Source organism: Emys orbicularis, chromosome 1 (genome assembly GCF_028017835.1).
Source record: "Emys orbicularis isolate rEmyOrb1 chromosome 1, rEmyOrb1.hap1, whole genome shotgun sequence".
NCBI classification, from domain to species: Eukaryota; Metazoa; Chordata; order Testudines; family Emydidae; genus Emys; species Emys orbicularis.
The window spans coordinates 231,935,318-231,960,823 of record NC_088683.1 but is presented as its reverse complement, the minus strand read 5'-3'; the positions used below and the strand labels follow the sequence as shown (position 1 = coordinate 231,960,823).

General features: G+C 38.9%; 2 protein-coding genes across 5 annotated transcripts in view; one reads left to right on the top strand and one right to left on the bottom strand.

The window, feature by feature from the left end:
• The window catches only part of OFD1 (OFD1 centriole and centriolar satellite protein), a 58,996-nt gene extending 47,199 nt beyond the window's left edge, over nucleotides 1–11,797 (top strand). The window contains exons 19-23 of the mRNA XM_065411885.1: nucleotides 5,106–5,225; nucleotides 6,715–6,869; nucleotides 7,536–7,715; nucleotides 8,721–8,791; nucleotides 11,732–11,797. Coding sequence (XP_065267957.1) covers nucleotides 5,106–5,225; nucleotides 6,715–6,869; nucleotides 7,536–7,715; nucleotides 8,721–8,791; nucleotides 11,732–11,777 — 572 coding nt within the window. The 3' untranslated portion in view covers nucleotides 11,778–11,797. The remainder of the gene's footprint in view (nucleotides 1–5,105; nucleotides 5,226–6,714; nucleotides 6,870–7,535; nucleotides 7,716–8,720; nucleotides 8,792–11,731) is intronic.
• A 4,078-nt stretch (nucleotides 11,798–15,875) lies between these two features.
• The window catches only part of GPM6B (glycoprotein M6B), a 33,107-nt gene continuing 23,476 nt past the window's right edge, over nucleotides 15,876–25,506 (bottom strand). For 2 of the 4 annotated variants that reach the window (XM_065404972.1, XM_065404988.1), the window contains 4 exons: nucleotides 21,614–21,785; nucleotides 19,009–19,082; nucleotides 18,575–18,640; nucleotides 15,876–16,025 (listed from right to left, as the gene is read on the bottom strand). In XM_065404972.1, coding sequence (XP_065261044.1) covers nucleotides 15,876–16,025; nucleotides 18,575–18,640; nucleotides 19,009–19,082; nucleotides 21,614–21,785 — 462 coding nt within the window. Of the gene's footprint in view, nucleotides 16,026–17,587; nucleotides 17,669–18,574; nucleotides 18,641–19,008; nucleotides 19,083–21,613; nucleotides 21,786–25,506 lie in introns of those variants that run through there. The other 2 variants (XM_065404980.1, XM_065404996.1) reach the window with 1 other exon arrangement.

The following is a 25,506-nucleotide window of genomic DNA, read 5'->3' as shown; positions in this document are numbered from 1 at the left end:
CCCCTTAGTATTAGTTATTTTAGACATCAGTTTTAATTCATTCCATTTAGTTTTCTTTTTACAGTTTTTAAATACAGTAACTCCTGACTTAGTCGTCCCAGTTAATGTTGTTTCGTTGTTACACTGCTGATCAATTAGAGAACATGCTCTTTTAAAGTTGCGCAATGCTCCCTTATAACGTTGTTTGGCAGCTGCCTGCTTTGTCCACTGCTTGCAGAAAGAGCAGCCCATTGGAGCTAACTGGTGGGGGCTTGGAACCAGGGTGGACCGGCAGCCCTCATCAGCTCCTCTAAGTTACCTGTGCTGCAGCCACCCAGCAGGCTGTCAATTGCCGGGCAGTTCAGCTGTCCCTCCCCCCACTGCCATGTGCTGCTCCTGCCCTCTACCTTGGAGCTGCTTCTGGGAACCTCCTGCTTGCTGTGCAGAGGGGGGGAAAGAGGGGTGCTAATGTCAGGGTGTCCCCCTCCCCCTGCCCCCCGCTCCTGTACCTTATCTCCACAGAGCATGGGGGGGGGGGACATGACAGGGCTCAGGATGGAGGGAGCTTGCTGGCAGCAGCTGCTGTCTCAACTTGCTGATCTACTTAAAAAGGCAATGTACTTAGAGTGGGGCCAGCATACTTAAAGGGACAATGCGCGTCTCTCTCTCTCTCACATACATGGTGTGTGTCTCTGTCTGCCATGCTGTTTCCCTTCCCTCCATTCGTGCTGCCTTGTAGAGTGTGAGGCTACATTAACAACAATGTGTTAACCTTGAGGGCTCAGCCGAGTGCTAGTTCAGCATTTAGCAGTAAGGCATTCCCTGGGAAATATCCCACCCTCTGATTCCACCACCTCAACCAAGCTTCACAATCATCATTGCTGTGTACAGTATTAAATTGTTTGTTTAAAACTTATACTCTGTGTGTGTGTGTGTGTATGTATATATATATATATATATATATATATATAGACACACATATACACACACAAAAAAATAGTATTTTGTCTGGCGAAAAAAATTTCCCTGGAACCTAACCTCCTCCTCCCCCCCCCCTCCCATTTACATTAATTCTTACGGGGAAATTGGATTCACTTAACATCATTTCGCTTAAAGTAGCATTTTTCAGGAACATAACTATAACATTAAGCGAGGAGTTACTGTAGATTATTTTACTGCAGCTTGCATTAGTTGAAATACTTCTACACTAGGTATTTCTGCTCATACAATTAGGATATGACATTTATTCATTTAAATTATTAAATTACTTAATTTTACAGTAGATACTTTTAGGAACTGATTCTAATTCACTTATTTTTTTCCCTTTATTTTACTGGATTTGAGAACAGACTGGGTGCTATGAGTAACTAGGAAAAGCAGGTGTCGCGCCTATATAGAATTAGCTAAATGCCTCATCATCCAATTAGTGATGCACATGAACAGAAGGGATAATTTAAGATATTTGTACCTAGAGCTGGGTTCTAAATTAACTGTACTGACACTCAGTGCTGTGTTGGGTGTACCAGTGAGCACTTCCATTGGCATGTGAGTGGAAGAAAACCAGCGCTATCAGAAAGGAGGAAGGGAGCAGAAAGAGAAGAAACATGAAAAGCATATGCCCTGACCTGCCCTTGCATGGGCACACCCCTTGTTCATTATTGATTTCTCTGTGGCACTAGTACAGTCATTGTACCCCTGTAAACTTCCTCTCAGGACACTTGCCAATAAATATCAGGCAGTTCTGGCTGCTTTTCCTAACTTCGTTTTGAGGGCCCTGCAGATCTCTCCAAACTGACGACACCTCTGACTTCTGGGTTTGAAAAACCACTAAGCTTCTATTTAACCAGATTAAACGTAATAATAGTGTTCAGTAACCCTTGTACTTCTTACTCCATTAGGGCAGTGGTCCCCAAACTTTGGGGCGCATGCCCCTAGGGGAGCGCAGAGGAATGTTCAGGGGGACATGGCAGGTGTTGGTCCAGCCCCCGTGGGGGATGTGGCGAGAACGCCACCCAGCCCTGCTCTGCCCCCAGCTCTGCTGCGCCTTAGGCCCGCTCCCAGCCGCACGTCCGTCTGCACCTCCACTCCTGCTCCTGGACCCGGCTCCCGACCCTTGACCCCGACCGTGGCTCCTAACCATGTTCTGGCCCTGGCTCCAGTGTGTGTATGTGTGTGGACAGATTCAATTACAGTTAAGGGGGGTGGGGCGCATATAAAAAGTTTGAGGACCACTGTACTAGGGAAAGACTAATCTTACAAGAGCCTGGCAGTGTTTCCCTTCCTGATCAAAATCTACCTTTGCATCCCCCTCTGTGTTCCTGCTCCCTCTCTTCCAAAAAAACAACTTTTCGAATTAACACGTCCCCGCCTTCCCCCCACCCCCCCAATTCCAAACAAGCAATCTGGGAGGAGCTTCCACTAGGAGTCCAAACCTCTGTGCACCCAACAGCATGTGGTCTCTTTGTCCTGTAACATACCCCATCATGCAATTTTGCTTAACACTTATCTGATAACATCTCATATCATACAATTTCAAGTTAACCTCGTATCTTCTCCATAGCATATAAAAAGCAAAAAAGAAAAAAAAAGGAAAAGGGGGAAATACAGAAAGCGGGGAAGTAAATACTGAAGGAATAAGACAAAAGGAGAAGAACAAAAATGGAGAGAGAAAAAGGAGGATGTAGCAACTATATCAGCACATGGTGCCAGGCGACATCAGGAGACAGGAAACGCCCATCTGCCAGTCCATCCTAAAATGGGTTCCATCATTGATGCAGATAATTACCATGACAGCACAATTATTCCAAACTCATAGCAATAAAAACCTCTCTAGCACTCTCCACCCACTTGTAAGAATGAAGATACACACAGCGCAAGATAATTTTTTTTTATTTTCTAAATAGTGGTGTTGCTTTTTGGCTGCAAATAAAGATCATTCTTGCTGTACTAGTTAGTGTCTTAGTTTGGTGAATACATACTGTTGATGTTCTAGTTCTCTGTTTCTGTGTGGATGACTGATTTTTAGAAGCTGGATCCAAGATATAGTAACCGAAGAACGACATTGATACTTCTTGCAGTGTGTTTTATGATTATACAAATATATGAACTCTGATACATTTATATGCATAGTTTATATGTATATGGACATTTTAGACTTCGATTATTTAAAGACTTTTTCGTTAATACTGTTTTCTGCTCATAGAATATTAGAAATGGTTTTGCTATTTCGTCATGCTTTTGCCAGTCTGCACACATGAAATTCTGCTGTTTCAAGCATGGGGTATACAAAACAACATATTGATGATGATTGTTGATAATGACTACAAAATAAGTAATATCTGTGTTTCGGTAGCCATATCTTTAGTATTAATCAAAGTTATCATTTAAAACTAATTTAAAAGAAAACCAAAAAAATAAAACAGTTGCTTTTGAGTATGTTAATCATATGATGGGTTATCTGATCTACATGAACAAGAATGAGATTTGTGCGTCATTATACACGAGGCTGGTGAATCAAGATTGGAAGTTTTTCTAAAGATATGCTTTAGGAATTATTTTGGGGGAAGTTCTAGGGCCTGTGTTATACAGGAGGTTAGACTAGGTGATCACAATGGTCCACTCTGGCCTCAGAATCTATGAATACCTATTACTAAGGTTGCCTGAGACTTCCCACTATAAGATCTTGTTTTCAGTTACTTATAACTTTGCTAAACTGTAACTATTTTGGAAGGAATTTTCCGTGCGAGATGTGTGCTTCAGGAGGAAAAGTTTTTGGAAAATTGTCCCCTTGTGTGTATGCATTATGAGACAGTCTTTAATTATGTAATTACATTATATTTTTTCCACAAGATGCCTGTCTCATTCAGTGCACCAGATAGATCTGCTCTGTGGATAGATCAAGGTTGTGTAGCAAAGAAGACAGTTGTGTGTCGGACCTCTGCCTCATTTGTTGCAGTAGTTGGAAGGTATGTAGTGAATGAGGCAGGGGATTGTAGGAAAAGAAAGGAAGGTCTTGTGATTAAGGCAGTTGAATTCCAGAGTTCCTATGTGATACTAGGCAAGTCACTTAAGTGACTCCCTGTCAAAAGTTTGGTTTATGTTCATCTTTTTCTGGCCACCTTACTTGAGACATTTGGATCTGACTTGCAGAAGTGCTGGACACACATTTGCAACTGAAGTCAATGAGAGCTGTGCTTGGAACATATAAAAAGCGATATAATGCTAAGTTCCATGAAAATCTAATGACCTAGGTGTCTCAAATTGGGCACCCAAAATTAGTGGATACTTCTGACTTTAATCTGTCTATGCCTCAGTTTCCCATCTGTAAAATGGGGATAGCACCCCTTTACCTGACAATGGTCTTGTGAAAATGAATTCATTATTATTTGTGAAACATTCAGATACTATAGGAATGAGCACCATTGAGAAGCCAATGAGGAAATAAATACTTCTGTCTTCAGAACAGGGTTTGAGTAGTGTGTAGTAAATAAGGCCTGGGGCCATACATTGAACAATGAGGAGAAAACAACATATTGAATAGTTGCTCATTAAGTGAACACCATTCATCCTGAATGAGGTGGGTCCTGTGGACAAAATAGTATGTGATCGTGTAATTAAAGACTATCTCATAATGCATTACACACAAGTGTGACTAATTAAGGTTGAACAGGCATTCTGGCATTTCCTAACTTCTGAGTGCTTTTAATGTTGTTTTTTGTGAGCGGGGTGTGTGTGTGTGTGTATAGAGAGAGAGTGTATGTGAAGGAAACCCCTTGTTTTTTTACAGTTTGTGGCTATATTTATTTATGGATCAAATAAGATTTTTTAAAATCTTTTATCTCACAAGTATACGTTGATTTCAGTTGTGCCAGTAGCTTTAGTAAACACGTGTTACAACTAGTTTTCAAAGCCAAACAATGCCATGATTATGATTAAAGTAGCAAATGCAGCCTACTTGATAGTTCTTAATTTTCAGTTAAATGGTTGAGTTTGGAGGGGAGAGTGCTTAATTAATGGCTTAAATTTATGTATTCTCACTCCAGCCATTCCCACACTTTGTGTCCATTCCTTTGCCCCACTATTATAATTACAGAATAATGAGGCCATTGTTCAAACTTCTTCTCCAGATCAAGGGGACATTCCAGAGCAGCTCGAAAGTGATGTGTCACATCCATCTGGGGACAGCGTCAATGGGAGCAATGTCACAAACTCTGTGCCAGCAACAGCTACTTCACAGCAGGATTTAAGTGAGTTCTCAGCTCAGAAACAAAAGTGAATACCCTTTTTAGATGGCAAATGCATTAAAACAAAAAGCAAACAAAAATTAGCATTTTGTAGTTTCCTGTATTGAAGTGGTTGAAAACTTTTCTCAAAGCTAGTGTTTAGGTACTAAAGAAGAAGGAATACATCTTTGTTCGTTAATTCATGACTTACTGCAGGATGATGATTTTCACCAGTACTTCTGTTAACTTTGTTTTAATTTAATCTTTTAAGCTTGCTTTTTGGCTTCTGAAGAGACTTCATTTTTTTTGGCCTCAGTATTAATTTCATGATCTTTGCTTCTTTAGGGAGAAGCTTTCTTCAGCGTTTCCCTTAATGTGTGTCTGCATTTGCTGATTGTCTTGCATACCAATTCGCTGAGTATATAATCACTATTGTAAAGGGTGTCAATATAAAACCCTCAGAGATAGATAGACAAAGATGATTTAAATGCAGCATGCTTAATTTCTCTAATGCTTCAGTAGAGCTATATATAATGGTCTGGAACAGCTTGCTTGGTATGAGTCTTACCCAAAGGTGTTGCTGTGGGCAGAAGGCTTTCTAGCTTCAAATAGCTTCTGGTATTTTGTGCATGTAACAAATTATTACTTTATAGAAATAAATGGTCTTAGCATTTAAACTCTACAGATTTAACTAGATTTATGTGCTGTGATAGTTTTTCCTAAATAACTGTTTTATAATACTTTGTATTTTTGTAACCTCTTGTATCCAAATATCTTAAAACACTTTACAAATACTAAAGAATTAAACCTTGCAGCATCCTTATGAGGAAGACAAGTAGTATCATCTCCATTTTACAGATCAGGAAATTGAGGCACAGAGAGGCTCAGCTTAACATTTTCCTACTTAGAACCGAAACTAGGGCATCTCTAAATCTATATTGACCTCAGTGGGAGCTGTGTGTGTTTACCACTTCTAAGTCAGGCCACTTATTTAGAAGCCTACTGTAAATATGGATTTCATCTCCTTTAGGTTAGGCAACCAGATTTGAAAAAATTGGCTTAAATAACTTGCCCAAGGTCACTCTGGAAGTTTGTGGCACAGCTGGGAATTATGCACAGGTCTCCTGACTCCCTCTCCTCTGCTTTTATCATAAAACTGTCCTATCTCTTCGGCTTCAGTCTTAGAGTTTCCCTGTGTAACCAGGAAGAGAAGAAGACCTACTAATTGAAAACAAATTGCCTGCTAAATTAGCTCAAATTAACAATATGGTACAGGTGTAAACTACACATCCAGGTTTTTTAGGTTTATTATAGGTGCCATACAGAAACGGTTACATAATCAATTTGCTGCTTAATTGTTTGTCTGTTTTCCATCTTTCCCAACTGGGACTACCAGTTCACTCACTGTATTACCAAGCTGCATGTCATGCTTTATTTCAATAGCCACCACTTGCAAATCTTAATTACAGCACTGTGTATGTCAAATGGCACAGAAATAATTTTGTCTCAGCAGCGGTTGATCAAAGCCAGTCTGAAGAGCAGAAAAGAGGAGAGAATGAGAAAAAATGGGAAGAAGAAAGGAGAGAAAGAGAAGAAAGAAGGCAAAGAGAAAGGCAGGAAGCACTGGAAAGGGAGGAAAGAGAACTAGAAAAACTGAATGAAGAAATGGTGATGTAATATTTTAATTTCTGACAGGAATGCAACTTTGTTATACCATATAATGTGAACTAAATAAGCCACATAGCAATCCTAGATGACTTCCTACATTGTTTTTTCTATGTGAATTTAACATAGAATAGTTTATCTTGGATTTACTCTCATTTCTCATTTACTCTCATTTCTCATTTACTCTCATAACTAAACTTTATTGTTTCTAAAATTTTCCCCCAGATTAAAAGCTTGCTGTCCAGTAATTCATGTTAATATGTGATACTATTGTGTGGCATTGGTTTCAATATGGACAGGGTTTGGTTTATTCTAAGCCAAAGCTAGAGACTGTTTTCTAAATTGGCTCCCAGATTGGAACAAACTGAATGAAAAAATAATGTGATACCTAATACCCAGTCTCTCAGTCTCTACTTAAGTAAAACTCCCGTTGACTACAATGGGACTTTGCCTGAGCAAGGACTGCATGATCTGGCCCATCCCAAAAGTGTGAGTGAATATGGTACATGTCACACTAAACACTCCATTCAGACTGGAGCACAGATTACTAGATTAGACTAGCAATGTACAGAACTTCATATATAAACATATTGAGTTAAAACCTGATTGAAATATTTTTGAACTGGCTGGTCAGTTTTAAGTGTATTGCTGTTTTGTTGTGTTTTTTAGAAGTTGATCCAAGATTCATTGAAAAGTGAAGAAGAAACAAAAAAGACAGACCGTGAAGTGGAAGACTCAGAAATCAGTAATCCTGACGCTAAAGACAATTTGTGTGACCCTCATCCTAATCCACTAGAAAAATATATGAAACTGATACAGCAGAGCAGAGAGCAGGAGCTGACAAACAAGGTGATATACCAAAACCTGTAGGCAGTAAAAGGGTGATTTCAAAGTGTGACTCTAGAGGACAACGTTTTGTCTGAATTACGATGTATCCATAGATCATGAGGTGGAGAATACTGTCAACTCAATTTGGTCTTCTTCATTTTCAGTGTGAAAGTTAGAGTAACAAATTGTGAGAAGAGGAGCAGGTTTATAATATAGTTGGTCTGTTCACTGTTGGAGATCTGTCTTCCCAAGGAGTTTTGCCTAGGTCATGTGGGAACGGCAAGATTACGTTTCTTATATAAGGCTGTGCCCAGCTATATTGCATCATGTCAAACAGTAACACAGAACAATAGAATATGTGTATTTAATGTAGTTAGAAATTAATGGTTTCAAAATGTTGTATGTAAACAGGATAGTTAAAACTGAGGGCCTACTTTTTAAAGGGACCTCCTCTTGCACGTTCACTAGTCGGTATGCATAATGTACATAACACACACGATAGAATTTATACTTCCAAAACCCATTTCTGCAGAAATTGGGTTTGCCTCTGTCACTGCTATCATTTATACATGTAAATGAGAGTGCACAAAAATTGCAGGTGTGAAATAGCTTCCAGATGAATGGATGTCAAAAATTAAACATTTAGCCCTGAGAGAACAAGTAACTATGTGATTGAAAAAAAATTCCATTGAAGCATTCCAGTGAGTGGATTGTCATCAAAAATGGAATTTCTTGTGTAATAAAATTATTTTATAACTTTCTGTTCAGAAGTGGTTCACATTTTGTATCCCCAAACATCATTACTTTTGGGATGTAATACCATATTGCTGGCAATGTGCTTGCTCTTCTATAAGACATTATTTAAAAAGTCATGGTGTGCATAAAACTACATAGATTGATAAGCTATTGTTGTCAACAAATGCTATGTGCTTAAGCTCTCTGTAAGATCATATGCTACAATAGTACTACGATGTTTGTAAAGTTAGGCCAAAGAACCAAATTTAATGCTTTTCTCTTGTCTGCCAGAGCTCCAAAAAAGAGGAAGCGGAAGAAGTATCACTGATAGAGAAACTTCTGTCTAGTGAAAAAGATGACAGGTCAGGCTGGATACAATTATTATTTAAAGCTGAGGTATTATTAATTGCTAAGGAGTCACAGAAATGGTATTTCAGTTACTTGAAAATGTGACTCATTTTGTTAATGTGATAGTTGTGGTTCGATTTATAGTTAACATGTCTGCCTTTTAAAATGAAATTCATACATAACTTTCAGACAAACCTTTCTCCTAAACAAGTAGATCAAAAGCAATACGCTGAAGTTAGGTATCCTTTTAAGTAAAGAAGACTAGTTTTTTCTTTAATTTTCCTTAGAAAAATGCAGCCCTCTTCTCTTGGGTGAAGAAATTATTACAGCATGTGTAAACACCCTCATTTACAATGCTGTTAAGCAACTACATTCAAGGGAGATAGGTCAACAGCCCTGCTGATTAGCCCTTCATTGATGGGACAGCAGCAGCACAACCTCCACATTGCCCAGAGCTTGAGAGAATTCCTGTGTGTTAATGACACTCTTATTGCCTAACATCTCTGCAAGGCCAACAAATGAGAGTGCCAAATTGGCAGAGTAGGTTTGGTTATGTATATATTTGCTCATTCTGGCACTGGATTGTGATTAACAATTTATTTCAGGTAGACCAGGAAAGAGTTGTTGGAGAATAAAAACTCACTTGCTTCAGCTCTGAGCCAATGATGTAAAAGATTCCTTATCCCATTACACAGGTCCCTAAGCCATCCCACAAAGCCCATTTTTTCATTCCATCTATTAGATCTGTGGGTTTTATTTTTTTATATTGCAAATAGAAGTGGTGCAATGTTATGCTCGAGTGGATTGGCTTGTCTGAATTTTTACACAAAGAGCTAATTGTTTAAGTAAATCTTGAACTATCCCTGCTTCCCAATGATTGGTTGTTATATTCTTAGCTAAAACTAGAGGGTATTTTAATGCTTTTCCTGCTAATGCTTCTGCGCTTCACCTATGATGATGGTCTTTCCATTGAAATCATTGGAAGTTAGAGTAACCCTGGTACAGACAAAAAACAGCAGATGTAGCTGGAGTGTTTCAGTAGAAGTTTGAATGGTTTAATAAGATACATTTACTCAAGTAGATACAAATTTAAATTATGCAATAAATGTTTAAGTTGTAACTAAAGTGTGTCTTCCTTACTGTGCCTGTGTTTACACTACAAGGTAGTGGTGTGACTTCCCCTGCTTGTGCTAGCTCTCTTCGGCAGCGGAGGCACAGCTGAGCCATACCCCATAGAAACCCACCTGAAACCGGTGGGTAAATACCCTGCCCTGACCAGCCCAACCTCCGGTGCCACTACCCAGGCTTCTGCAGCTACACTATTTATACTCGTATTGGTCAATGAGAGCTAGCGCAAGCATGTGTAGACTAGCAAAGGAAATTACATCTCTAGCGCATAGCGTAGGCAGTTTATATTTCTCCCCTCTCGCATGCTGAACACCGTGTTACGTAAGGTTGTGCATGAATGGTGACAATAAGGGATTCCCATCTAACAAAAACAGTGTATTATCTATCTGCATTTGGGTAGTGATCAATGGCTCCGTGTCTAGTTGGCAGCTGGTATCAAGCGGAGTGCCCCAAGGGTCAGTCCCGGGGCCGGTTTTATTCAATGTCTTCATTAATGATCTGGAGGATGGCATGGATTGCACCCTCAGCAAGTTTGCAGATGACACTAAACCGGGAGGAGTGGTAGATACATTGGAGGGTAGGGATAAGATACAGAGGGACCTAGACAAATTAGAGGATTGGGCCAAAAGAAATCTGCACTTGTCCTTGTTGAACCTCATCAGAGTCCTGCACTTAGGATGGAAGAATCCCATGCACTGCTACAGACTAGGGACTGAATGGTTTAGGCAGCAGTTCTGCAGAAAAGGACCTAGGAATTACAGTGGACGAGAAGCTGGATATAAGTCGACAGTGTGCCCTTGTTGCCAAGAACGCTAATGGCATTTTGGGCTATATAAGTAGGGGCATTGCCAGCAGATCGAGGGACATGATCATTCCCCTCTATTCGACATTGGCGAGGCCTCATCTGGAGTACTGTGTCCAGTTTTGGGCCCCACACTACAGTAAGGATGTGGAAAAATTGGAAAGAGTCCAGTGGAGGGCTACAAAAATGATTAGGGGGCTGGAGCACATGACTTATGAGGAGAGGCTGAAGGAACTGAGATCGGTTAGTCTGCAGAAGAGAAGAATGAGGGGGGAATTTGATAGCTGCTTTCAACTACCTGAAAGGGGGTTCCAAAGAGGATGGATCTAGACTGTTCTCAATGGTAGCAGGTGACAGAACAAGGCGTAATGGTCTCAAGTTGCAGTGCATGAGGTTTAGGTTGGATATTAGGAAAAACTTTTTCATTAGGAGGGTGGTGAAGCACTGGAATGGGTTACCTAGGGAGGTAGTGGAATCTCCTTCCTCAGAGGTTTTTAAGGTCAGGCTTGACGAAGCCCTGGCTGGGATGATTTAGTTGGGGATTGGTCCTGCTTTGAGCAGGGGGTTGGACTTCCAACCCTGATATTCTATGATTCACAAATAGATACCCTCTTATTTTTTGATAGGATGATTTCATTGTGTCAGAAGCTTATGCTCAGACACTGGTATTAATTTTCAAGAATCCACTTGCTGCCTGGGACTATTGACTATGTCACTGTAATTTGAAAGGCTAATTTGTAAAGCCAGAGGTAGGAGGTTTAGAGTGACCAGACAGTAAGTGTGAAAAATCAGGATGAGGGTGGGGGGTAATAGGAGCCTATATAAGAAAAAGATCCAAAAATTGGGACTGTTCCTATAAAATTGGGACATCTGGTTACCCTAAGGAGGTTGTCCCTTCTTAAATCTCAGGCAACTGGAACTTTCTAGTAGGAAGGGAAGATATTTAGAAGTATGAGTAAATTTCAGGTAGAAGACTGCTTCAGAACCAGTTCATAATTCCTTTCCCCTTCCATCCCACATTTAGTGCTGCAGGCGTCTCTCATGGAGAACCGGATGAAGACTTCTGGTGAATAGCAGCTACTATCTCCTAATGACCAGCACAATGGAGGATGGTGTGAAGTTATGTAAACAGTCACTACACCACAAGAACTGAATATTTTCATGCACAATGGTTTCAGCTGGGGATCAGAATTAAAGTTTAACATGTTCATATTAAAAAAATTAGAAGCCTTTTACAAAGACGTTATCCCAAATGAGTAATTTTAGATGAATCTACTATGGACTGGTAGTACTAATAGCTGCTAAAATCGTAAGCACATGGCCTAACTTTGTGTTTTAAGCTTTCCCATATCTTTACAAAATATTCTAGGAGTCACTGCAGCCTGTTGATCAGAAAGTCTTTGTTTTCGTACTCATGAAAAAGCTGTGGGCTGTGACTGAAAAGCAAAGGTGCCTATTCTATTAGGATGTAAAGCAGTTCAACATTTTTTCAGGTAAATTAGGTGGCTTTTAAAAAATACCATCCTGCCTTAAGAGAAGAGTTTTAAAGATTAAATGATAAAAATGAAAATTCAAAGTAAGTAGATTTGAAAGTGAGTGTCTTTTCCAGCATGCTTATATTGCTGGTTTCACAAATGGCATGTCAAGAATACTATCTGCGACACAAGGGCTCAGATATGTCGATTATGATTACAAATTTTAATGCGTTCTGATAGATGCCTGATAACTATTTCTTTGAGACCACCTTTAGATTAGTGTAGTTTTTCACTGGAGATAACTTGTTTAAGTACTTTTCTAAAGCAGCAGCAAGACGGGGGAAGAAAAATACATTTTTTAAAAGGTGAGCTTCATGCTGTTTCACTGCTGGTATCTTCCATAAGAGAGGGTACAAGCACAACTGTCTTAATCTTCTACATTTTTTTAGGTTTGCATTTTATAGACTGTTCTGGTATTTTATAATAAAATGTGTCACCTGTACTCTGACACGTTCTCATTATTGAGGTACAGAATTTCTAATTAGTAATAAATGTAATATGGAAGTACTCTTTGGTTTGTGGGTAAATATTTTAAAGCAGCAATATGTACTACTCCAGAGGTTCTCAAACTGGGGAGCAGGGAATGTATTCTGGGGGAGAAAGAATGAGATTTTTTTGGGGGGTGGGGGACTCTTTTCGTTGCACATTTTACCACCAGCAATAAATAACTAGCAAAGCGGACTTCTCCAGATCGATCAGGTCCTCAGTTAGTGCTGTGCATTTTGTGCATTTCTGTTCAGATGGCAACAACTTTGTATAAACTTTACATAAATGCACACACCACATCATAGCAAATGGATTAAATTGTAAGCATGGACCACAATCACAGTTTTGCTTTTGCTCTTATTACAATGGCTTGTTGGCTCACTCCTGCAACAGAAACATAATACTTCAAGTGAAAACAAAGAAGCTGAAACTGATTGAAGTGAAGCACTGCTGCTGCATCGATCCGTATATGTACTTGTGTGGCGGGAGGTGTAAACTACTACAGCCACAAAGAAAGGGGGCATAATCAAATAAGTTTGAGAACCACTGTACTATACAGTAGGTATAGTGAAGGTGCAATTAGTAGTTTGGGCCATGGTTACTGATAACATGTAACAAGGAGAAAACCCTAGCTTGACTCTCAGGTGGTTGCAGGGTTAGCAATCTCTTTCTGTAAAACTGAATGCATGAGATGTGTAATAATTAACATTGACTGATTCTTCATTCAGCCACAGTCACTAGTGGGAAGTCAAGTTGGCCATACTTAAAAGTTTGTATCCCTTTTAAAAAAAGCAAATTGAAGGAAAGAAATGTCATTTCTCTGCTTTAACTAACTTTTTTTAGTAAATTAATATTTAGCTCAAGAGGATATTTACAGGTAACTTCACAGCAGAGCCGAGTGATTTGGGATAGCAGCTGAGCATTGAGAGGTAGGGACATTTCCAATTTTGTATAACGCTCAAGAACCAAATATGAAGAAAAATAATTACATCATGCACATGGTCTTCTGTCCTATATGTTTACTGCCCAGGATATTAGTTTGATTTTAAGAACTTATGAAAAGTACTTTGGTGCATGATGCGACTTTAATTTGTTCTTTAAAATGCTGTAGCAGTTGTGGGCTATTATCACACTGGAAACATCTACAGCCTGTGGCATGCCACCTAGAAGCAAAGTCCTGGTAGCATTTCTCCCCAATCTGGTGATATATTCAATAAATATTGAATTATTTTACTCAGGATGAACTTATCAGAGATAAATTCAAAAGTTGTAAGATGTAGAATTCATCCAAATAAAGTAACTTTCTCATTGTTTGTACAGCTATAACTGTCTAAAAAGAGTCTTAAAATAAGTATAGACAAATGGTGTGTCTATTATCTACAAATATTTATTGTAACACTTGGATATAGCTACAGGAAGCCCTTGGCACTGATAGAAAATATTGATTCACTGTTAGGTTACAAAAATTTATACATAGCAAAATTTAATGCTCTTTACATAAAAATATTAGACTACTTAAACAAAACTTCAGAAAACTCCCAGTAATAGCTACATCGAACTAGAAAAGAATTAGGCTTTAAGACACTGCCTCCATTACCCTTATGCAAACACTGGGCTAGAACATCACCTGCATTGCTGTAGAAATGTTTCTCTTTCATGCAACAGGTAAAACAAACACTAGGCTACACTGTCATCTGCTCTACATACACTTTTTGCCCCTTTTTTAAAAACTGTCAAATTAGACTTTTAGGCATTTAACCAAAAAATTCAACTGTAAGGTAATACTTGAAAAATGTCTGTCCACATCTTAATATTGACTTAGCTAAAGAAATTTGTGCTTCCTTTTTATTTTAATATTCAGCCAACAGTCAAAACTAATCAAACCACACATTAACTTAACATGGGAATATAACTTGACTTTACCATTTAATTTTTTTTCAAATGACTGATACTTGATTACCCCCCCCATACTTATATATATTTTGTAAAGAACAAACACCAACTATACCCATCACTAATACTCAAGATATCACTGAATGTTTCTGAAAAAACAAAATGAAGGCAGACTGCTGTGGGAAATGACTTTAACACGGCACCAGATTTTTTGCTGAACACCACACTTGCTTTTTGTGATTTATAAAGAGAAAATGAATAAGCACTGGCTATAAACTTAAGCACCGAAGTAGAGAAAGGTGGCTGACCAGTGGTCTGCTTTATGGCTGTATTTTTTTATAGCTTATGTGAAACTCTGCAAATTCACTAGTCTGCTCATTTGGAATAGTCAAATCAGTTTCATTTTAATAAGGTAACACTTTTTGCTTAATAATACAGATAATGGTCTCCTGCTACTATATAAATGCTAAGACATTTATAGAAAATAAATATTAAGGCAAAGCTGACATTTATTTTCAAAGAAGGGGATCATTATCCTGACAGGCATCTACATTCCATCAACATATCCATCAATTAATAAAAATAATTAAAACTTGGAGCAGCTGAGCAATTACTCAGCACCCAGCTTACGCAGATAGTAAGTGCAGTAGAGTGACAGTGGCTCACTATAGCATTATTGAAAAAGATGTGGCTCTGAAAATGGACTTCTGGTCTTCAGCCCATAAAAAAGTGTTTTTAGTTAGACACTTGCCCTTTTATGAATCAGCTGGTTTATTACAGGCTGAGATTGTATCAGTAAATAAACATGAGCTATGAGAAATCTGATGAGCTAGCCATAGTTTCATTTGGTATAGAACTGGGATAATTGTTTTATCACATCTCATAACTGTGCAATTATTTATGGCCATAAATCTCCTGCTACTTGCTGTTTTGGGTCACCCACTACAATTTTGTGGATGAGCTTTAGGCCACAAGAATTAATACCAAGAGTCTCAAAAGGATGACTGACTGGTCACTTGTTACAAAGTGTTGCCTTTTAAAATGGCTGGACCTGAAACCTCTTAAATCTGTACTAAAGAAAGGAAGGTTACCCACTGGAAGGTTTCCCTTTGAACATGTTCCAGGAGCTTGAATGTGAAGTTTTTACACTTCTGTATTAGATTGTTTGGTAGACATACATCTGTACTGCAGAGCAGCTGTTTGACGATTTGTCAGAACTACAAAATTCTTCTGTTGAATTACTCTGGCAAACTTTTATGTGTAAGAATTGAGTTGCTCTTTTGACCGAGACTGGATATCTTGAAGCTCCTGCTCTTCTTTTGCTTTGATATCTTGGTAAGCTTGCATTTTGCTTGCATCCTTTAAGTAGGCCCAGTTAGAAGACAGTATCATGAGGAAGTGGATCTGGAAGAGAAGGGTGAGCATGATGGCTAGTGAGCATGTCAAGAGGCAAAGCGAGCTGCTAGTCAGATTAAGACGTTCATTAAACAAAAGTTATTCTACATTAATAAGCATTCTGCTATTAAACAGCACAGAGGCTCATTTCAATTGACTTCTAGAATTTTGCATGCTTATCTTCTAGTTTGCTTATTAAAAACTAGCTAGAGTGTGTTAGTATGCAGAAGTAGTAAAAATGAGCTAAAGAGTTTTACTGATCTGTTAAAATGCAACACAGGAAAAAAGGAAGCAAAAATATAAGCAGCTTTTTGCATTTGGCAAATATATACTCTGAAGCTTAGAGTTGATAACTGATGCTTAAGTTTGTGGTGTTTTTCTTTAAACACATGTAGTGCAAAGATTCTGGTGAGATTTCCCTCCCGTCCCATTCAACCCCCCCAAAGAAGCCTAAAATTGTAAACATTGTTTACTATGAATAATAAAAAGCTACATTTTAACATGGGGAAATTAAATAAGGAAATGTGAGTCCGAAACGATAAGTAAAAACATGCAGGCTGAGTTAACAAATCTGAGTGGTGGGAGTTTAAAAAAAAAAAGTTATAAAAATGCCATTTTCTACTTTCAGGTAAAGTTTGAGCATATATAGAAATTGTTTCAGTTTGCACATTAAAAATCTCTTGCCATCTTCTTTTCACCAAATTTCATGCAAGAAAAATCTACATCTGAAAACACCTTGATTCTTTTGTGCCTTTTCAACAGTGTTGGTCTATGCACAGTTTCACTTCCCATACAGTCAAACTTATATTTTGAGATCTGGCTACTGAGAAATCAGTTACTACTTCATAAACAGTACCAGCACAAAAGTTACCTAAATGCTGTTTCTTACAGTCAGTTTGGGGTCCAGAAAGGAAAGTGATTGTTTTACGCAGCGCTATAGAATGGTATTTTCTTTTTCCAGAGAAAGCATGATTTGGCAGTTACTTGAAAATTTAGTATTGAAGTTTCAATTCTTGTAGAGTTTCCTGAAGCCTCACTAATAGGCTGTACCTTGTGACTTTGTCATCCATACATTGGAAATACTGGCAAATGTATAGGGAGCCTTTTAAAAAAAATACATTTGTAAACACATGGTACTGTATGTCAGTCAAACAGCTATGTACTGGCACTATTCGAATCAACCTGGTCCCTTGTACACCATCTATAATGTATGCTTTATTCTTACTATTGAAACTAGTGCACAGGAGAGAGAAAAATAACTAATCACTGCCATTTAAAAATTTGTTTGAGAGATAACTGTTAGGATGTCTTTCATTTAATAACTCCTGTCTTCAGAGGATGATTTGCAACAGCTAAAGTAACTGAATCCTCTCAACGTTTAGAAAATAGCCAGATCTCATCCACATCAAAATTCATATACAATAAGTCATTTTATTAATCTGATATGCTAAACGATGCTTACTGAAGCTATTTACAAATTACTGTAACAAAATTGAAAAGCTAGACTCTTAGTCTAGAGTGTCAGTGGTATTTCAGGCTACACATGCAGCTCTTTACTGGGCTTATGCAATTTAGAATTTAGTGCAGCAATCTTCCCGACTCTTAAACTTCAAAACAGCATAGTTATAAGTGGTAGCCATCATGTAGATCAGCTGGTGGAAAAGAACAAAATACAGGAGAGTAAGATACAATAAGCTGACGGCTCAAGCCCTCTTCAAGCAATTTTTCGATCAATTCTATGACAGACATAACTGTCTCAGATGATGATTCAAGACTTGTACTAAGCAAATATTTTGCTACTCAGTTTTAGATACAATCTAGAGTCTGGCCTGGGGCAGCTACAGTGGAAGAATAGTGAATATCACCCCTGAATTTGGCTAATGCGATGTTAAAAGTTGATCGCTCCAATAGTCCCTTACTGTAAGAAAAAAAGTGAAACATGCCATCTTGTTAGTAGCTATGTTTCCACTTGCTGCCTAAGTAGCTTTTGTAGGCCCAGTACCAGTGACCTGACCCCAAGTGTCCTAGGTTCAGACAAGCAGAGTAACAGGTTTACATACTACCCTTCACTGCGAAACAAAAGGGAGAGAAATGGCTCAAGTTTAAAAATCCGAGAAGCAGGATATTTCAGAAGAAAAGAGTCAAGAAGTTTGGTTATTTCTAAAGAATAAAAAACCTAACTTCTTATGGCCAGAATTTGGGATTTTTCTGGCTTGAAATTAGCAGAGTTGGGCCTTGCCCCATCTGGAGTCAAACTGGAATTGCAAACTACAAACAGAGTAATTTATCAAATGCTATTAAAAGAGTTGCAATAAGCAAAGTTCTATTCAAAGTATTATCCCCTCAAAGTTTGCTTGCCTTTATGATGGATGTTCTAATTTAAGAAAGCTACATTGTGGTGCAATGCACCTAAATAATGGTGACTATTCTACAAGCTTAAGTGCAACAGGTCACTCTGTTTTATTTGACGTATCACTGTTTTCAAGGTGTTTAATATCTTATTAAAAGCTGAAAGGAGTGTGTTAAGTTTCATTAGAAATATGGAGGATGTTACCCACCAGGGCTATGACAGTGGCACCAGCTCCAGCACAGGCCACAATGAACAGGTGATAGGACATGTAGAACTAGAAAAGAAGAGATTAAAACAAATATTTTAATGATTAGAGGAAAATACAATTGAATCTGTTTGCCATTTCAATGCAGAACTCTAACACGGCCAATTTTTTAAATTATTTTTTTTTCTCTATTGCTCTATTTATATTACTGGTTATTTACAGAACAGGTAGCCCAGAAGACTTTTAAAAAATTGGTTAGAGAACAGTTTTTTTTCTGGCTTTGGATGGCAGGAAGAAAGATGTTAACAATATTGATATTTGCCACTGTTGCATAGATGGTGGTTTTGGCATGTTAGTAGAGGCTTCTGAAAAACGCATTTATCTTCCAATATGACTTTCTTTGGCTTCTGCAATAGCCCTGTAATTTGTTATTGTACCTCATTTGTGTTGCAGATGTTCTCTAAAATTGGACCACAAGCCCTGCCTGGTACAGCATTCCAAGGGATGATACCTGAAATGACAACACCAGAGCAAAATGTACAGTTAGTTCTAAACAGCCAACGCATAACCTTCCATTCCTCTCAAATCTTATTCCTCCCCACCCACATGCCAGTTGTGTTCCCTTATGATGCACCCACACATTGACCAGTACAGCTTTGAGTTGGCAGGAGAAACTACAAAGAAATCGCTCAGATTGTGCATTCTCCATACACCAAGACTAGCTGCTGCTTGCCAAATGTTCTCAGATGTAGGTTTCCCATATGGCAGCCAAATGGTGATTTTACTCACTGTTGGCCTATCATATGTGAGCATGCCCAACTCCCCCGATTACGAGGGGCAATTTGCCTCTCAAAAGGTACGTGGCACCTTTCAGAATTGGGCTCAATACTGAAGTCCTTACTAGGCCAAAACACCACTTGAGTAAGGTTTCATTATTTTGGTGTAGTTAGTGGTAGGGAAGAATTACAAAAATACAGTATTTCCTGTTTCATTTCCAATGGGTAGAAAACATTTTAGGTGAACCCTGGTACGTATAAATCCAATACTTGCAGACCCCTTTCACCCCCATAATGAACAAGATGCTTATTTACTGACCTTATTGGTTTTTAAAGTAAATGAGATGTGGAAGATTCTAAATGTTTAAACTTTTAGGCACATAACAGATGTAAATCTTAAATACAGGTAAATATCTTTCATCTAAAATATACTGCAAGCATGTTTTTCAATTCATTTTGTAGGCCTGGCCATGTTAGTTTTAATCTGCAGCTGATCACTTTAAAATATATTATTGTCTGTCTTCACAATACAATTTAAAGAAGCGTTTTCAACACTATTAAAGCCGTTCAAACTCTGCTGGTTGGAATTAGTGGTTGTGGCAAGGGCAGACTGTCTGAACATGAATTTATCTTAAATTCATGGTACAGCTGCAGAAAAAGCGTCACAGGATTTACTCCACAACCACTTTTAGTTCTGCTTTGCAATTCCAAAATACACAGCACCAAGCCAAGTAAATACTGTGGCGGGGTACTAATGATTCCTTAGTCAAAGAAACATGTACTGAATGTGATTGTTCAATTCTGATGTGCATATTTGGAGTCTTGCACATTTACACTGAATAAAATTTTATTCTGGATTTTTGACAAGTTGCATTTGGATGGAGTTGGTAAATGATGCATTTATCAACTAGATCAAGATTTTTTTTTTTTTTACTCTGGATTTTTGCAATTAGATGGAAATTGGAATTCAATTAACTGTACAAAAACAGCATTTTAAATATATATTTTTACTAGTTAAATAAAATTAAACTGCTGGATACATACAATAAATAAGCTTAAAATGCTTTGCATTTAAAACTGAGTTATTAAATAAAGGTCATTCATTTTAGTTATTGAATTAACAGAATGTTTCTGGTCACCATGGGCCAGACTGTCAAAGGTATTTAGGTGCTTAAAGATGCAGATAGGCACCTAACCTGCCACAGCACTTTTGAAAATCGCACGAGGCACCTCACTCTCATTGAAATAAATGAGTGAGGTACTTAAATTGCTTAGGGGCTCTTGAAAATCCCATGAGGCACCTACCTCCCATCATTTTCAATGAGAGTTAGGTGCCTAATGGAATTTTTGAAAGTGCCATAGCAGGTTAGGTGCCTATCTGCATCTTCAGTTGTCTTAAATACCTTTTGAAAATCTGGCTCCATGTCCTTCATGTTTTTAGAGTTAGTAGATCTCATCCTCTATCACCTTGTTTTTATTCATAGATTGGAAGAGGAAAACAAGTTGACCTGCTTTCAACTACCAGTGGGTTTGTCAAGTTTGAATGAACTAGTCCAAATGAAAAAAATATTCTCTCTGAACCTGCTAACTAAACTGAAATCAAAAAGAAATAAGACAAAAGCTTTTCTGCACAAACAACTGGACTTACAGTCACCCCACGGTAGAGGCTGAAAATAATACAGATGCTTACTTAATGTATTATTTTAATGTAACATTTACAAAGCTTGAGTTGACCTCGAAAGTTAAATATTTTTTGACTGATTCTGTATATAGTGAAAAAAGCAGCACCCTTCCAATAATTAATTAATTTGAGGATGGTTCATTGTTGCAGCATTTTATTATTTAAATTATTTTAATAGATTATTGTAAGTTTAGGCCTTAAAATGGGTTGTCATAATTTCAAATTTTAAAAATCTGTTTAAAAGAAAAAAATTAAATATAAATTCAGTTTTTTTATATTTAAAAAAAAAATCAATTTGTATCCACTTTGTTCTGAAGCATTTTATTTTGAGATTGTTTTATATTTAAACCTGATATAATAATATGGGTAACAGCTACAAAATCAGTTGAGATACATGACTTGCCTGTTCAGTTGAACTGAATGCATCTGGAAGAAGGTTAGTATAAACTGCATGAATTGAAAAAGTAATGGCATTTTCAGAGATGCCATACTCTGCTTTTTGGTTCATCTGATAAGACAGACAAACCAACTGAAGATAGCACAAGGAAAGAGAATAAAGAATTTAATCAGGATTAAAATAAGTACCGTATTGCCTGACATCCACGCAGATCTGGTCCCCTGAAGCGGTCATATTTGTCTGGAGTGATTTGATGACTTCACAAGTTGACCATATGTTATAGAACATAAAGACAGGCACAGCAGAAAAGCCAAAGACCCCAAGCCAGGACACTCCAAGCACATATGTGAGGAAAACAAACTGGGCAGAGAAAACACATTTCAAGTTTAATTCTCTGAAGGGAACAGAATGAATATGCTCTCTCCGGGGGGAGGGGTATCTATATTTTAAATAAGCTCCTACAAGTCATTTTCAGGAAGTTAAATATTAAAAGCCAGTTGCCATACAATTTTTTCCTTGTAAATAGGATCTTTTGGCCAGTAGGAAAATGACCAGGCCAGCATTTCTCATTTCTTGCTTGCTGTTTTCTTTAAACAAATACTTGGCTCAAAGGCAGTAGTGAACATGTAAGACTCAAATGCTCCATTTTTAATCTGCTTGAGTAAACAGCTTGGTCTTCTGAAAGAGCAGTTTATTAATCACAGTTAGAAGAATTCTAAACTGAAACAGGAATTCTGATTTTAAGTTAAAACCAGTAAATGCCAACAAATCAAATATAACAGATTTTTAAAAAATCAATTATATACCAGATATACAAGAAATTCTCTAATTCTTGCCAGCTGTACACTATGCAGGGGGATCAAACCATGCACATCTCTCTGGAGATATAGTGGGGTCAATTCTGAACATAAATTTAAGGAAACCCATTTTTGTCTCCTGAAAAATTAATCTGGGTTCCTAAAATGAGACACCAGAAACCCTAGCAGGGGTATATCAACTAAGACAAGCTGTTTAAAAATGTTTTAAATTAACAAGACAAAAGATCATAGACATGAGATGAAACATCTAAAATCCCTCCTTTGGCAGGATTTAATATCGATGCAGAGGATGTCTGAGATATTAAACAGATACTACACTAGATTTTGGCTTTGGAACAGCCCCTAATTTTATTTTATGTTCTGAATTGTTTGCTAGACTAAATTTTGCTTTAGAGAGCATGTAGAGAGCATCATTAGAGAGGTGTGGTTAACACACTGGTCTGGGCTTCTGGAGATCTGATTCAGTTCCATGCTCTACCGCAGACTTCCTGCGTAGGGTGACCAGACGTCCCGATACAATCGGGACCATCCAGATATTTAGGCGTTTGTCCCGCGTCCCGATCGATCTTCGGTCGGGACGCTGCACTCTGCCTTCCCCCCCACCCCTTCTTCTCCGCTGGCAGCACTCGGCTGTTCTCGGCTTCCCCTCCACCCCCCCCCCCCCCCCCCCGACTGCCGGCAGCACTGGGCCACAGTAGGGAATTGGGAGAGGGAGCTGTTTGTGTCGTTACACCGGCAGCACTTGGCTTTTTTTTTTTGCTCCGCCGGTGGGCCCCGCCCCCCCCCCCCCTTGTGTCCCAATATTTTCTTCCTGTCATCTGGGCAAAACACAATCTCTGTGCCTCAGTTCCCCATGCATAAAAGAGGAAAGTAATGCTTCTTTTCTCCCATTTTCTTTGTTGTCTATTTAAGTGGTGAACACTGCAGGGCAGGAACTGGGTTTTTTTTGGGGGGGGGGGGGGGAGGGTTGTTTTTTACTTTTGTGTATAGTTAGTGCCTAGCCTAGCGAAGCCCTGGTTCTGGTTGAGACCTCTGTTCACTACCCTGATACGTATAAATAATACATTTAGAAGGCACTAGTCCTGTATCTCTAGCTTCATTGAAACATATGTACCAATTATATTGTAAAAGTTATATCTAGGTACTGAAAATACGTCCTCCTAGTTTGTATTAAGGTGGCACTAGCAGAGGTGAAAAACTGGTTTTGCCAGACAAAGGGACGTATTTTCAGATTTCTCCCTAGATTCCTACGTAGATTAAGTATTGTAAAGCCAACGCAATGGAAACCCCTGTGAAAGTCAATAGGAAAAACAGGTCAAAGCGGGATGTGAAACAAACAGGAGCAAGGGAAGACACCTTAGAGCCAGCATCCCTGGAAAGAAACCACAGGGATCATCCTGTCTTCGGGGGAGAAAACAATGAGTTTGGGGAAATATAAGAAGCAAAAAGACATTTTGTCATCCTTCACTGAGGAAGCTAATAGGACCGCACTTTTTGCATTCATGAAAATTGGATCCTGGCCACGTGGGCTAGTGACAGTGAGAGGTTGCTTTATGTGAGAAACTGCTTTAGACAAGGATTTTAGCCTGTTACAGTTAAGGTTAGACTGTAAGATAGAACTTGTTCTCATTATCCTTGCTCACTATCTCTTAAATCTTAATCTTTGTAAATAAACATATTTGTATTTATAGTAAGTAGATTCTAGTGCTGGTTTGTTATAAAGGACCTGATCCTGAATTGTACCACTCAGTGTGTACTCTGTCTCTTTGGGGACAGTTTGCCTGGTAATTACCATGAGTGGCTAGTGACGGGGCTGGATGCTGCAAGGAGGACTCGGGGTTTGGTGTGTACTTAGCACTAACCTGCACAGGGAGGGCAAGGTCTGCGGTGAGACCTGGAAGTAAGTGCTTGGTGGACAGAAGCTGTTGGTTTCAGGGAGCTGAACCACAGTAGGCATAAAGAAGATTGCTTCACGCTAAGGGTATGTAGTTGCAAGGTATCTCAGGACCCCAGGGGAGCATCCCACATGGGCATTGTTTTGTACGTAAAATTACCTTTTTTCCCATTTTAGCATGTAGCCAAACTTTGCTTTGGCAGCAATGACCATAAATAGATGCGAGATTGTGATGCCAGGCCAGACCTTTGTAAACCCAGCCTACCTCAACCTCAGCAGCCTTGGAGGAATTAAAGCTGTTACTGAAATGTAACTGCCTTGGCCTCTCCAGTTGTATTGGCCTCCTGTGCAGTTCAGCGTTTAACTTGGCAGAACTCAGCATCAGTGAAACTGGTTCCAGACTATCTACCATCACAGTCGTCCACTTTAGCAGTAGTATTTCAGTAGTGCCCCAGTCTTCCAGTTGGGACTTGGGACCAGTAGCGTTAGCCACTGTACAAACAGAATAGAAAGCCCATGGCCTGAAGAGCTTACAGTCTAGTGTGAGACAAGGCAACCAAGAGGGTGTGAGAAACAAATGGAGGGCCTTGGGAAGGAAGACAAAGCTAAGAGTGATGGTAACCTGTCGGTACACAGACCAGCTATGTGTACCACTCAATGCTTCCAAATCAAAAAGGTGGTTTTTTAAACTACAAAACATAAATAAACTAGCTATCAGAATCTCCATGGCCCTCTACTAGGCCATTGTCGGGGGCAGTTCTCCATGAGCATTACTGTAGAAATGGATCTGAAGGACAGGAGCATCTGAGTGGCTGCATGGGTTAGTTTAATGAGGAAAAGAGTGATCCAAAAAAGTTAAGAGGAAGGAGGGTTGGGGTTGAGGGGGAGTCACTGAGGGAGAAGAGTATTGCTCAGTCAAGCTGATGGGAGAGCTGAAAGACAGAGCAAATTTGTAGTGGAGAAAGTCCACATGGTCATGGGACTTTGTCCAGAGACACTAAGCAGCATGGGAGCAAGGCAAAGAGAGACTGGATAACCCAGGGTTGATTGGTGGGATGGATTTTGCAGTGGAACAAAGAGGCAGAGAAGCCGTGGGGGGGGTGTGGTGTGAGGGAAGGCAGGTGCTTGCAAAAGGCCTAAAGGTCATGGGTGTTTATTTCTATAGGACCAGACTCTTTATTCATACTAAACAGTACTTCACTCCAGAAGTATTCCCATTGACTTCAGTAAGGATATGATGGTTGGGGGGGGGGGGGGGGGGAAGAGGGCCTGGCAGGTTGTGTGTGTGTTGTTGTTTTTTTTAAACATAACATGAATATTATGGAATCCTTGACTCCTATGATGGCCTGGAAAAATGCAGTCTTAATGA